This window comes from Cuculus canorus, chromosome 14 (assembly GCF_017976375.1).
Source record: "Cuculus canorus isolate bCucCan1 chromosome 14, bCucCan1.pri, whole genome shotgun sequence".
In the NCBI taxonomy this organism is placed as follows: domain Eukaryota; kingdom Metazoa; phylum Chordata; class Aves; order Cuculiformes; family Cuculidae; genus Cuculus; species Cuculus canorus.
In genome coordinates this window covers 5,348,683-5,363,534 of record NC_071414.1, presented here as the reverse complement: position 1 = coordinate 5,363,534, position 14,852 = coordinate 5,348,683, and the positions used below count along the sequence as shown (strand labels likewise).

At 45.9% G+C, this 14,852-nt stretch overlaps 1 protein-coding gene across 4 annotated transcripts in view; it reads right to left on the bottom strand.

The window, feature by feature from the left end:
- The window catches only part of LOC104068000 (rho GTPase-activating protein 7-like), a 52,562-nt gene that overhangs the window by 224 nt on the left and 37,486 nt on the right, over positions 1-14,852 (bottom strand). For 2 of the 4 annotated variants that reach the window (XM_054079447.1, XM_054079450.1), the window contains exons 2-11: positions 14,502-14,573; positions 12,959-13,040; positions 11,683-11,746; positions 9,860-11,217; positions 8,790-8,960; positions 7,947-8,106; positions 6,365-6,563; positions 4,078-4,297; positions 1,944-2,058; positions 544-1,524 (exon numbers count right to left, since the gene is read on the bottom strand). In XM_054079447.1, coding sequence (XP_053935422.1) covers positions 1,507-1,524; positions 1,944-2,058; positions 4,078-4,297; positions 6,365-6,563; positions 7,947-8,106; positions 8,790-8,960; positions 9,860-11,217; positions 11,683-11,746; positions 12,959-13,040; positions 14,502-14,573 — 2,459 coding nt within the window. In that variant the 3' untranslated portion in view covers positions 544-1,506. Of the gene's footprint in view, positions 1-543; positions 1,553-1,943; positions 2,059-4,077; positions 4,298-6,364; positions 6,564-7,946; positions 8,107-8,789; positions 8,961-9,859; positions 11,218-11,682; positions 11,747-12,958; positions 13,041-14,501; positions 14,574-14,852 lie in introns of all 4 variants that reach the window. The other 2 variants (XM_054079448.1, XM_054079449.1) reach the window with 2 other exon arrangements.

Here is a 14,852-nt window from a genome sequence, read left to right as displayed (position 1 = left end):
GGGGGGGGAAAGGGGGGGAAGAGGGGGAAGAGGGGGGGAAGGGGGGAAGAGGGGGGAAAGGGGGGAAGAGGGGGGAAAGGGGGGAAGAGGGGGGGAAGGGGGGAAGAGGGGGGAAGGGGGGAAGGGGGGAGAGGAGGGAAGGGGGGAGAGGAGGGAAGGGGGGAGAGGGGGGAAGGGGGGAGAGGGGGGAAGGGGGGAGAGGGGGGAAGGGGGGAGAGGGGGGAAGGGGGGGGAAAAAGGGGGAAGGGGAGGGAAGGGAGGAAAAAGGGGTCTATGAGCACACCCCTGTGCAAATGTGCAGTCCTGAACAGTGGCTGAATAATGCCCCCAACAGACACAGATGCAGCTCTAGTGCCAAGCTTGGGGCTTCACCAACTGGTCAAGCCACCTGCAAGGCTGCCTGGCCATCTCCTGCACCCACACGTTCGTAATGGCCATACCCTCCCTCCTGGAAGGAGACCAGATCCCTCCAGAGCCCCCCACCGTGGCATCAGGGAGCCCAGTACTATGGAGTACAGCTGGGCAGCCCCCATCCCACTGTACCTGCGGGAGGTGCACGGGAACTCCGGGATGGTGGCAACCGACTGAGTGCCACTTGCAGGAGCATCCAAGCCAGGCAGAGTCGTGTTTGGTGGTGGTAACAGTGTCCTCTGCAGGTCACCAATGGCCACAGTGATCAAGCAGAGCCAAGCGTCCACGTGTGGGTCCTGAGCAGCAAGTGTGTCTCCAGTCCTGGAGCAGCCTGCAGCCTCTCCTTGTGGTCACATCCTCTGGGTGCTCCCCAAGTCTCTGGCAGGGCAGTGGACACGCCAGCATGGGCCCAGCACCCCAGGATGTCTGTGGGCTCAGAGTCCTCACTGAGGGCTGTTTTGGGGGGGCCATGCAGCCAGTGATGAGCCAGCTCCTGCGTCACCAGGCAGGGTGCAGGGCAGGCAGCTGGCACCAGGGCACCCCAACAGGGCTGGGGCCAGACAGAAGGGCTCAGACAGCCTTGGAGGAAGTGGGGACCCATGGCTGGGGTGCAGGGGGAGTCCCTTAGAAGCCCTGCCTAGGTTGGGAACTGGTGCTGTGGAGACACTGGACCCCAGGCTTGGTGAGGGGATGTGGGGTGGGTTTGTCTCTTGGAAGCAAAGAGCTGGTTGGGGAGATCAGTGCTGGGGGAGCCTTGGGGCAGCAGCCCCTGCCCAGCCGTGGTGCTGGAGTGGAGCACGAGAAGGCTTTAGCTGACTGTTGGGGTGCACCAAAGGCCCGCAGCTCTGAGGGACAGGGGCTGGGACACCAGTGGGATTTAACTGGGCTGGTAGAGCAGCCGCCCAGTCCCACAGTACCTGAGCCCCAGGGGTGGCAGCCAAGCTCAGCCAAGAGTCCAGATCAGTAGACGCATCCAAGGTTGAGCCAGGAAGGTGAGTCAGTAGCAGAGGTCAGGATCAGGTCCAGTCAACAACCAGGGTCAGCCACAGCCTCGTAATCTTCAGCAAAGTCCATAATGATGAGGAAAGGCCGAGATCAAGCTGGGAAGTCAGTCTGTGGGTCAAGGTCCAGTTCCAGATTACTGGGGTCAATGGCCAAGCACAGATGTGGCTGTTGCTCTGGCCAGGTGCCAGCAGCAAAGCCTTAACTTCAACCCTGCTCCCACAAGAAAGGATGGTTGTCCCTGACCAGGACTTCCCTGGAAGAGTATCCGGCAGCCTCTGTCCCCCATAACAACTGGAGGATGGGGGACGCAGCAGGGGAATGTTCTCACAGCCCTTACAAGTAGTCACATTAAAGCAGCAGTGACATTTTCTCTACTGCAATCAGCAGGACTCACTGCTATCACAGGCTCAGAGAAACAGCTGGGCTGGCAGGGACCCCTGCAGGGCTCTGGCCCGAGCGGCTGCTCCAAGCAGTCCCCCAATGTCAGGCTGCTTAGGGCTTTTGCTCTGCTACAGCAAGGGACGTACCTGGAAGAGCCTGTTGCACTCCATTATCATGTGGGCCAAGCCCTGTGTTGCTGCCAGGTTCTCATTCAGCTCCCTCTGGTCTGGCTTCCCCAAGCTGCACTTCCTCTGACTGGATCTAAAGAAGGCAAAAGGAAGGCTGTGTGAGCAAGATGCTGTGAACCACAAGTACAACACACCTACTCAGCTGCCCAGGGGGTGCAAACCAGGAGCTTCAGCAAAAACACCCTTAAGTGCTTGTGTAGGGGCTCATGTTATGTTACTGCAGTGAAGTTCACAGACAGCATTCCCCCCCAGTGCTCCCCAAAAAGGAATGGGGCAACTCTGACCACTAGTAACGGCTGCCCAAGAAAGCCAAGTCAAGGCTTTTTATTCCTCAAACACATCATCACACTCTTGGCCAAAGACAGCTATGACTCCAAACTGATTTGGGCATTGCCTTCAACTATAAAGCTCCCTTGATACCCTGCAAAGACTACACAGAACCTTTTAAAGCCCAAAACACACTACAAATGTTTAAAACCAGTCCCCTCTTTTAATTCATATTCACTATATGACATCATTAATCCTGGCTCCTGATACTTTTATCTATGTGTATTCCTGCCAAATGGCTTGAAAATTGGGTGGAAGATAAGAGTCCTCAGCGCTGCTCCTCAAAGTCGGACCTGTCAGCTTCTACCCTTTGAAGTCAGAACTCTGCATAATGGCATTCACGCCCAGTTACAGAGAAGCTAAAACTTCAAAGCCTCCCAGCTTCTAAACAGTGAGAACAAAGAGAAAACTCCATTTCAATTTTTGTTCCTAGCATTTCTGCATAATTATATAAACCAAAGAAGTACAACTCTCCAAGTATGATTCCAAGGTGCTCAAACACAACTGCAATCCAGGAAGGACCTGCTGCCACCACAGCTCCATCACAATCCTGGCTGCCCTCGCAGTGGCCACAAAGGTCTCTGGCCGTGTGCCGGCTCAGCCCAGGGAGAGACGGGCAGCACTACGCTCTCCTTACGCTTCGGCATTTTCAGATGTTTCATGCCTTTCCAGTGTTTTCTTTCCCCTCTCTGCATTATCACCCTGAAGGATGCCACTAGGACATCTGGCAGCTTCTGCCCTGGAACTCGTCCTCCTCTTTTGAACCCCATGAGAGGTGATGAACTCGCTGCTCTGATGGGAGCACTACGTTTCCATCTAAGCCGGCTGTCCTTCTCTGCCCTGATACGTGTCTGTCCATGCGCAGGAGTGTGGAGTAAAGCAAACAGCTCTGCCTCAGGAGACCAGATAAGGCATCAATGCTCTCAGAGATTATTTGTCTGCTTTGGCCCAAGGGCACCTTCCTCCCTGCACGTACAAACAGGGGATGTTATGCAACTCAGATACTTTTACTTATTAAGACAAATCTACAGGATCCTTGTGGTTCGGTTTGGCAGGAGTGATGCCGGCAGCACTGGAGCCAGCAACCGCTACAGTTTGCCAGACACCTGCAGAGCCTTAAAGCCACACCTGGGCTGAGGTTGCCAGGGCAGGAGCCACATTTTCAATGGCAAGCATCACCTTAATGCCAGCAGTGGGTGACGGGCTGGATTCCTTTGTGGCTGGACCTTTGGGCAACCGCAGACTCCAGTGGTTGTGAGGGAGACAGGCTAGCAAAACACACAGACTAGTCGGGAGCATGACAACAGAGCCTTGCCAGTGTCCTCTGCACTGGACAATGAGCTGCTGGGTCTTTGCACGCACTGCTGTGTGCTCCTGCTGGACCTGAACAACCATACTTATCTTAGAATCATAGAATGCTTTGGGTTAGAAGGGACCTTAAAGATCATCCAGTTCCAACACTCCTGCCATAGGCAGGGACACCTTCCAGGTTGCTCAAAGCCTGACTGAACTTGGCCTTGAACACCTCCAGAGATGAGGCAGCCACGACTCCTCTGGGCAACCTTTGCCAGGGCCTCACCACCCTCACAGGAAAACATTTCTTCCTGATATCTGATCTAAATTTCCCCTCTTTACTACAAACCCCAAGACATGTATATTATTTCCCCCTTAAAAGCAGATACTGATGCTTGGCCAGCTACAGAAAGCACCGTTCCAGTGAAGAACACTACGGACAGCAGAAATGGCAGCATTAAGTTGATGTTACCTAGTGGAGGAGGAGGAACTGTCCCGTCTCAGGGTGTTGAGGTGGAACAAGGAAGGTGCAAGACAGACTGCGATGTTGGTTGGGGTCATCTGGTTTTCCTCAACAAAAGCGACCACATCTCGCAGAAAGAAGAGGAGAATTTTCAAAGCTTCTTGGTTTTCCTTTGGGAGAAGGAGAATAGCAGCCTGGACAGCCTGAAACTGCTGATCCTTCGGCACGTCTGAAAACAGAAAAAAAATAAATATGGAAATCACACATGACTCGCTAAGGAAACATCCATCGCCAGAGTCCCAAACAGGGCATTGAAACTGTAGGTTCATTCATTTTCCTGTCACTCAAGCTCACAAAGGCCATTATCACAGTCACATCACGTGAGTACGGTTTTCTCCTGTTGCCTGTCAAGATGCATGTTCATGCTGAGTGATGCTGGTTCATGACTTGTAATTTGCTAATGAACCCTGCTAATGAACTTATCCTGGGCCAACTCTGGTTGCAGTCAAAATAACGGCTTGTGTCCCTATAAAATATTACTCCAGAATGATACTTAGGAGCAGACAGCTACTCTACTGCCTTCTCCTTTCAACGTCAGGCACAAAGAGAACAGATGCTCTCGGTGAACTCAACTGAGAGGACAATGTTTTGCCAACAGATTTTAATTCACACTGAAACCCAGTGAGACCGTGTGCCCAAACAGCTCCTGCAGGAGAGTAGGGATGATTCAATCTGCCACAAATCCCTCTGTCATGAGGATTTCTCCAATTCACATCACCACAAAAGATAGAAGATAATTCTCTTTCCCTTCAAGCAGAAGCGCACAAAACACTCAAAATGTGCTTCTTGGTGAAAACAGCACATTTCTTATCTCCAAAGGACAGCAATTTAATCTGGGCACTTGCTCAAGTCACAGATGGCACAAAATGAGTGAGTAGAATTCAGTCATTTGCTGTTTCTGTCGCAAAAGAAGAGGTGGGAAGTGGCCAGGTTATGGGAAAATGTGGTTTCACATCCATTGTGCAAAGGAATCGTGGACCTCCTCACAAAAAGGATTTGTGGATGCAAAAAGCAAACTTGCTCCAAACAAATAAACAAACCATTTTCAGACAAAATACTAAAAGCCCGACAGGTTAGAAAATAAAACCTAACTAAACCCTCACAAACAAGCACCACATATCTCATGTACTTATAGAAGTCACATAAAAGAGGCTGAAAAAGAGTCCAATCAGAAATCCCGTACTTGGCCTTTCAAAATGTTTTCTTGAAAGAAGAAACTTGTCTGTAGCGACATCATCATAAACGCCTACAGCAAGTTCCTTCCCTAACGCACTTGCTTGTTGAACATGAAATCCTTGAGGGCAAAGCACTGGAGATGGAACCTGTTTAAAACTGTGTTCAGTGCCAGATTTCAGCTTCGTATTTCCTTCTTTTCCAGGCTGAGTGTCCAGGATAGTAACAGTGAGAGCACAGGCAGAAAGCTGCTGGCGTTTGCAGGCAAAGATGCTGTTTCACAGCACCTTAATGTCATCGATATAACATGACCTGCACAAGAAGCTCCTTCATGCCATGAACAAGGGGACTGGATCCTTTCTTAATTTTGCATAAGGAAATGACCATTTAAAAACACAGTTTAGGAGGACTGTCAAAACACATGTTGATGATCGGAGGACTGCAGTACAGGCTGAGAGAGTTTGAGTTGTTCAGCCTGGAGAAGAGAAGGCTGCAAGAAGACCTTACAGTGACCTTCCAGTACCTGTGGGGCTACAAGAAAGCTGGAGAGGGACTATTCATAAAGGCTTGTGGGGATAAGACAAGGGGGAATGGGTATAAACTGGAGAGGGGTAGATTTAGACTGGACATTGGGAAGAATTTTTTCACCGTGAGGGTGGTGAGACACTGGCATGTGTTGCCCAGGGAAGCGGTGGCTGCCCCATCGCTGGAGGTGTTCCAGGCCAGGTTGGATGGGCCTTGGGCAGCCTGAGCCAGTGGGAGGTGTCCCTGCCCATGGCAGGGGGGTTGGAACTGGATGATCTTTAAGGTCCCTTCCAACTCAACTAGTCTATGATTCTATATTATTGCAGTCATCCTACAAAGAACAGAAATTGCAGAGTGTAAGAAAGCAGCCAGCCAATAGGATGCAGATATGAAGTTCTTACTTCCAGAGTCACAATAAACTCTTCAGAAACATCCTGCCTGACCTCTCTCTGACTACAAGAGGACAAGGTACTAGTCCTAGCCCGGGCACTGACTAAGATATTCAAAGATTTGTAAAACTATAGCTTTTGTCACTTACATTGGTAGATGTGGAGGAAGGATTCGCAGAGCCTGCTGGTAAATATTGGCTCTGGAAGGTCTCGGAAATACTGCTTCACCATATCGGCCACGTCAAATGCTGACTGCCCCTCGTAACAGACATTGTTTGGGTTGGTTTCGTTCATTTCTCTTAAAGACAGGATCCTGGATTTAACACCGGATTTTCGGAACAGGCCAACCTACAGGTAAAACATACAGACGAAGAGACCACTTGTCGGGAATCAGAGCTCCAACAAATAATCGATCCATCACCTTTTCTTCTATCCTATGGTAGTGGGATCTGACATCAAAACATTTTTGTATCATTAGTAACAGCATGGATATTCCTCTCAAGCAAACCATAACTGATACCCACAGAACCCGCTGTGAAAGACAGACCAATTTTTGTTCATTTGTTGCTTTTTATTTAATGTAAAATCACTCCTTTCTTTTTACTTTAAAAATCATTACTGTTGACATCTGTCAGCTTACCCAAGCAGGCTATGTTCATACGTTAGAACTGCAAGTTTCTTTTACACAAATGTGCTTTCAACCAGAAGAAAATGTACATTGATGCCCTCGCTGGAGCAAACAAACTCAGACTGGGAGATCCATACGGTTCAGGATTAACATCTGATACCCCTGATACATCTAATATATCTACATGTTGGCAAAGGGCAATTGCCATGTTGAGGGAAATCTTTTTTTTTCTTTTTAATATGAATGCCAATCCAGTTTCAGACAAACCTAGATGAGGAAATTTCCCATGAATTCTACCTCAACAAAGCTGCTGCTGAAAGTTTCTCTGTGTGCCACTGAGACAGTATTAATGTTCATTGGTTTATTCGTATTAACTGAATAGATACCACCTCAGAATGAAACACATGACCCCCACAAGAAACCAACTGCTCACACTTCAGTGACTTGAACTACATTATAACATCACAGGATTCACACGTTGTTGAAATTACATGAAATTACACACCTATGCAATTGCAAAGCATACAAAAAAAAGAAAGGCCTCTATCTAATACACCTCGTGCCACAAGGTCTCCTTCCTGCACCTCTGCTGGAGAAACACCACGTGGAACACACACTTCCACCGCTGCGTGTGCATCTGCTTGGTGGATAACTATGGATCCAGCAAAAGATGTTACAGGCACTGCTCTAAATCCATTTTATCTCTGCTTAGGGGTACGTTTCAGCTGAAACAAGATTAATTATCACATTAGCCCTGGTGCTACCAACAACTACAGCACAGAAGGAATAATGGCATTGGTGGTACATTTACTTCCCAAGCTATTTCACGAGGAGAAGACAGCCCGACTGCCTGTGCTACGAGAACTCACTGCAGATGATGTCAGTGAGGCAAGGCACAAAAATACAGGACTAAAGGCATTCCCAGAAGGAAAAAAACATTGCTATTTTCTCAGACCTGTCTCTGCTCAGACCTATACCTCACTGCCTGTTCAGAGCCTTAGGAGGCAAGAAAGTCCCTCACAAATGCCAGAAGCAGACACGAATTCCCTGGATCAGCTCTGTTTTACGCAACAGAGTTGCTCTGGGCTGCCTCAAGTTCATACCTGGTCAAGAAAGTGGCTTCTTAAATAGTCCAGTGCTTGCAGTATGCCATTAGGCAGCGGGTGGCTTGTTCGCTGGACGTTCAGAAGCAAAGGAACCCCAAACACATTTTTGTCCTTGTAGTCAGAGGCTTTTACTTTTTTAATGAATTTTGGTACAGTCCTGAAAATAAAAACCAGCGCATGCAACTTAGTAGCTCTCCAGCACAGTTACAAGCATGGGAAAGGATTTAGTTATGCTTGCCACAACCCCAAATTCTGTCACATACCTGTACAAATAACGTCATAAGACAGACAGAAAATCATTAAGGGCAATTACAGGAATGACTTCCTCATTTCAAAAGTGGAATTAGCTTTAACAAAGCATCCTCATGTGAAATACGACCCATCCCATCAGGACGCTGCAGGCTTTCTTCACTTCTTTCCATATTCAAGTACCAGATCCCTGTCACAAGACACTACCTGATATTTCTAAGCCCTCGGGGTGACTGACTTGATCATCTTTATTGTTCAAACACGCTGAGGAGAGGGATTTTGAGCCCAGTCAGTTCTCACCTCAGGTTCTGCAGTCTCTCTGTCAAAGCCCTGCAAATGGGCAAGTTTAGAGAGAGAGACTATAATGGGCTTCAAAATCCATAACAACATGACCAATAGCGAGGAGCAAAAGTGCAGCGCATAGCAGAGGATATCCTGGAGCCACTAAAATAACCACAAAACACTGCCAGTGATTTAACAGGATGTAATTCCTCATCTTAGATGTGTGTTGTCTAGGCAGACAAGGAAATCCACCTGCTTACATCAACTCTCTCTTCCCGACACAGGCTGCTTTTGTATTAGACAACTTACCAGTTCCAGCCCTGCTTGCTGGAAGGGGAGTATCTGTCCATCAGAGCAGTGAGCTTTAGCAAAGCCAGTTTTTGTGTCCGGGCCAGCTGGGCGGCTGACTGGCTATCAGTCTGGATGGAAAGGCTTTCCAAGTTCATGCTGTCTTCCACAGACCACTGTTGCTTCCCATGCCTACAGGATAAATATTCATAGAATCTTTGAATGGTTTGGGTTGGAAGGGACCTTAGAGATCATCCAGTTCCACCCTCCTGCCACGGGCAGGGACACCTCCCGCTGGATCAGGTTGCTCAGAGCCCCATCCAACCTCACCTTGAACACCTTCAGGGATGAGACTTCCACAACTTTTCTAGGCAACCTGTGCCTCACCACCCTCACAGTAAAGAATTTCTTCCTAGTATCTCATCTAAATATCCCCTCTTTCAGCTTAAAACTGTCCCCCCTCATCCTATCACTGCACTGCCCAGATAAAGAACCCCCTCCCTAGCTTTCCTTTAAGTTCTGCAATGCATCCCACATCTCCAGGTCTTCCCTGTGGGGGGTGCTCCAGCCGTCTGATGACCTTCGTGGCCTCCTCTGGACCCCCTCTAACAGATCCATGTCCTTCCTGTGCTGAAGACTCCAACACTCCAGGTGAAGTCTCAGCTTAGGACTGTTTCAACTGTCCCTGTTAGTTTTCTGCCTGCATCTGTGAAGCCTCTAAATGACCTGCAGCTCCCACGCTTCTTACGATCATTGGTGTATAAACAAGGTACTTTTCACCCAGGAGGTACTCTGGCAATCCAAAAGGTTTCAATAAGAAACGCAGTAAGCTGAACTCCGATTCCAAATGTGTAAGTGCTCATGCAGATTATGAGCACCCTACTGTCAGCAGAGGTCGGAGCAGACATAGATAGATGTAGAGCGCCTACAGTCCAGCAGTACTTGGCACCAGCAGTGCAGCCCCTGCTCCCCAGAACAAACTTATCTGAGAATACTTTATTCAGGAAAAACAATTACATTTTGTGTGGAGAGAAACAACAGGGAAAAGTTCCCAAGGGGCAGTCTACTAGGGAAGCCCAAGGATCACTGACCTGCTGGTCTTCTTAGAGTCTGTCATGTACGCCAGCTGTGCAGAACCAACATCCTTGCCCAGTTCATAGCTGTTCTCTCCCTCAGTGGTTGGGAGGTCTGCTGTCTTATCTTCTGAGCCCTCTGTTTCAAGAGACATTTCTTTATTTGAGGATGGATATAAAGAGGCCAAGTCACTGGCTAAGTCCAAATCCCCATCAACAGTGAACTTCTCTGTCCACTGATCAACCAATTTTTTGAGACTGTTGACATCTTCTATAACACTGTTCAGTTCTGAAAAGACATCATCATCACCAATTTCTATTGCCTCCAACTTATCAAGTTCAATGTTGGGTATGTTGTCATATATGCTTAGCCTGTTATTTGTGCATGAAAGGGGGCTCCTGGGCGCTCTGGAGTCCTTGGAACTGCTTCTGCTCCGGCTTCTCCTGCATCCATGAAAACTCCCAGTTCTCCAGTTGACGGAAGAATCATCTACAGGAGAAAGGGAACTGTTTGTAAGTGCTTTGGGGAAAGTGCCAGGTTTATGGTCTTGTGGTACGTGAAAAATCTGGTCTGTTTGTAACTTCATGTAATTTCTTAGGTTCTGCTGAGGTAGATCATTCCATAGCAAGATCTTGCTAGAATCCAAGTCCTCTGTGTACACCCCCCTCTCATCACAGTGACCCTGTGGTTTTATAACAGGACTTGGAGTGCTCACTGTGCTGCTGGTTTCAAACCGATTGCTGCTATCGCAGCTCTGGGGAGAAAGAGAAGAATTGTTCTTTGTTTGGATGCTAAAGAGGTCGGAAATATTTACGCAGTTCAGCATCTTCATCTTTTCTTCATTAAGTCCTTCCAGAAGGACAGGTTCACTTATTATGGGTTTGGCCTTTGACTGACCACTCCTTAAGTTGCAACTCCTTAAGTGCAACTTCTCGATTTTCTTTAGAAGGCTATTCCTCTTTTTATATGACGATTTATCCAAAAGCTTCTCCTCACTGGTGATATTTAAATATTCACAGGGTGGAGAAGAACGACTAAAGGTAGAGTTCAGTGAAGCTACCTTAATTGAGGAATATCTTGAGGAACTCGCACTGGTTTCCACAGCTTCAAAAGCTTTTGGGAAGATGATAACGTCACTGTCACCACTGCTAGTACTGTGAACTGAGGACGCATCATGTTTCTCGCCATGATCCAGAAAGACAACAGCCTCGCTGCTGGTGCTCTTCAGTGTTGGACTGCCCGGGACTGATGCGCTGGCACCGTCCTCTCCTGGGAAGACTTCTAGGCTCTTGATACGAGACCATCTCTGACTGCACCTCTCATAAGCCCATTTGTTACTTATTGCACAGGGTTCATCATCTTCAGAGTCATTACTCTTAAAAGAGGGGAAATAAAGAAATACAGTTTCAAGGGCAAGGTTTAGCAAAATTTAAATTATAAAAAAAATGTACCATAGTACTTTTTTGCAGGACAGGACAAAGCCAGAACAGCTAAAACCTATCCAGCTTCTAATGGCCGGACATTTGACACTGGCCAACACTATTCGCATTGTCTATTTTAATTTCTTATACTTCATTCAGACAATAAGAGTTAAAACTCACTTTCAGGCCTTAAATAAGATGTGAAACTACTTGAGAAAGCAATAAAAGACATGCTGAGGTGGGGCCTTGGTGCAACTATTGGACAGTAATTTGTAATGGAAGAGCTTTGAAGGATGGAAGAGAATAGAAAGAAAAGTTCAGAAATTGCAAATCTTCATGCACCTTTTAAAAACAGGGTTTTGATGCAGTAGCTAAACACATTTTTAATGAGAAAATTAACTGTATTTTTATAAACATACCTGTTTCCTCTGACGGCTTATTTCCACTTTCATTGATGCACACTTGTTCAACGTGTTCAATCGCCTATGGTGTTAGAAAAATAGACATTTTAAATTTTAAATCCTTCAAATGAAATCACGTGGTGAGCTTTAATGATTGCAAAAAAACTGAATATTGATTTAGGATATTGAAAATAAAAGAAATTCTGAGTGGGCTTCTTAAAAATTTTTTTTAATGAAGACACTGTATTCTTGGAAGCACTTTATTATCCATCATTTTAATTGAAGCTTGTGGAATCAATAAAGCCCCAAACTAGCCAGTTACTTAACTGTCAATCAAATGTGTGGCATCCCCAGGGAGGCACTCTGACTGCCTTCAAGAACCACTAAGGTTAGAAGTCACATAAAGAACTGAAATGTATCTGAAGTTCTCCAAGATCTACTGTGAGTTAGAGATGTATATGCATATGCCAACAGCTCTTGTTGGTGCTCCTGTTAGAAGCAGAGCTTGAATTCAGGTGAGCTAACAGTACAGAAAAGAACCAAACCACTTTGCCATAAAAGTAATTTTCCTGTCCCTTAAGAGTTAGGAATTTGTATTGCATCCCTTGGATCGACCATGCAGTGTGACATGAATAGTCTGGAGTTCACCTCACCTGCTAAACAATCTCATAAAGAGAAGGCTTCAGCAACTGCAACAAGAAGTAAAGTACCATATCCTGGCACACTTACATGGGGGAAAGTCCAAAGAGCAATGAATTTGCACTGACGAAGCAATTTCACTTGTGTACTGTGAACTACTGTGCCGAAACAATAATTTCCAATCAATACTTCTGCTTCTTATGCAAAAAAAATATTCAGTAAAACAAAACAGAAAGTGTGTCTCTTGTGCAGACTGTTTTTGCTGTTTCTCTCCTGGAACAGCTCTGGGGACGGTCACTAGAGAGAGGAAATCCCTGCACTCTAAAGAGCAAACTGTCACGCCAGCATATGCTCACAGGGAACTGATTCTTCTTTCTCAGCCAGTAGGCATTGCACATCAGAGAAAAGACAGATTTCATGTTTGGTATAATGTCACTGAGACCTTGGCTGAAGAAGATGTGCAGACACATGCTTACTTTACCCTTAAATTCTTAAAAGAACCAACTTCAGTAGTACTAAAGTATGCCGTTAAGTCATTTAGTCATAGCATTGGTGACTTTGTAAGTCTCTGACGAGCACTAAAGCATGAAAAGGAGAATGGCAAATACCTATGGAGCCTGGAGGTATCGAAAAATGATTCATAATTAATGTTTACCTGAACAGTGATTCAATCTCATCTCCATCTAAAAATTCATGATCTTTCCTCACAGTTTTTACATCAATAGGAAACTGCATATCTGTAAACAAAGAAGTTGAAACTGAAATCTGAGTTATAATTGCAAAGGCTTTGTATTTTGCAACATATTTATCACAGATGAAATAAATCTAAATCTATTTCTATAACTCTACATTCACACAAATGTCCTTCAAGTAAGTATGGATCAGCTCCTCTGAACAAGCGGAAGGATAAATGTAGGTATCTGCTTGCTATTAGCTATTATGAGTAGATGAGCATTTGTTACATTTCCAGGAGCTACAGAATTCAAGTTTTGCTTTGGTTGGGTTCTCTGCACCTTCTGCCTTCAAGTGCACCATAAAACTAGGAGTGTTTCACACGAGCTTTTGCTGATGGTGAGGTGTTGTACAAGGCAGCACCTGACAGACACCCTGTGAGGGACAGTGAGCTGCACGGACCATACTGTGCTAGAAGCTTATCCAGACTGATGAGATTCAGCCTCGCAGATGAGAAAACCAGTGAGGATCCATCGGTATTTTTTAGCTTGCTTTTTAAACTCGATTTGCCTTATCAAGTCAGGACACTGCATCAACAGCAAGGTAATACAAGGGATTCGTTACCCAGAAGCATCACAATGTACATTTGCAACAACCTGTAAGACTGAGCGCTTATGTTGTAAAATCTGCAGTAGCGAAACAGAAAGCGTTTCCACGAGACACCATGTTTCAGACTATAAAGTATGAGGCTCTGTTACTTGACTTCCAGTTTTGAAGTTTGCAATGAACAGAGGAAGGGGGGATGAAAGCAGGCAGAAGTCACACTTCGTTCCGTTAACTGTAGTGCTTTGATAAAATCACTCTTAAAAATAGATTAGCTTTAGTTACATTCCATGCTTTTTAACATTAAACATATTTTAAAGAACAGTTTTAAGGTATAATATCTTTAAATTATACAAGTTCTCAACAAATCCTCTTTCCCTCACAAATAATAAGCAATTTTTGTAGCTTTAACGACACAAAACCATGTTGTAATTGCATTGTTTGACTATGGCTGGCTGTTTCTGAGTATCTGTTTTAAAACCTTGTGATTGTGACATGTTGTTTCCATCATTTTTTTTTCAAGAGAAAGCAATCTTGTTCAAGATCCCAGGATGGGGACCTCAAGATGAGTTTTGGTTGCAATCAGTAAGTCAGAAAAATACCCCAACGCTCCAAGGAAAAGAGCCTAAGAAAATTCTAAGCAACTGAGAAATCACAAAAACTCAGATTTGACTGAGTTACAGTCCAACAGTTACCAGGAAAGATTTGGTCCTTTACAGAATTCAACAGAATCCACGCTAACCTAGTAAAGCTGCCATTTCTGCCAGAACACACACCAGCTGCTATTTTACACAGGTTTGCCTGAAGATAATATAGAATTTTCAAGTGTTTCCATCAAAAATATCAGGTTCTGAAGGATTGTTTGTGTAAACAATTCTACTTGAATTCAGTGTCAGGTGAGTGACGAGTCTTTGGGATCGTACCTTCAAATAGCTGAGCGTACTGGGGAAATCCAGCTGCTCTCAGCCAGTCACAGGCTTCTCTGGCTTCAATTTCTGCAATGAGAACATAAAATGGTTCACTCACTTAAATGCTTTCACAATATAAGCAAGTTATTTTTATCTGGTGGGTTCTCAGAGGATCCTATATAAAAATGTTCTGCTAGTATTTCACAAAAAAAGAAAGAAATCATAGAATCATAGAATAGTTAGGGTTGGAAGGGACCTTAAAGATCATCCAGTTCCACCCCCTGCCATGGGCAGGGACACCTCCCACTGGCTCAGGCTGCCCAAGGCCCATCCAACCTGGCCTGGAACACCTCCAGGGATGGGGCA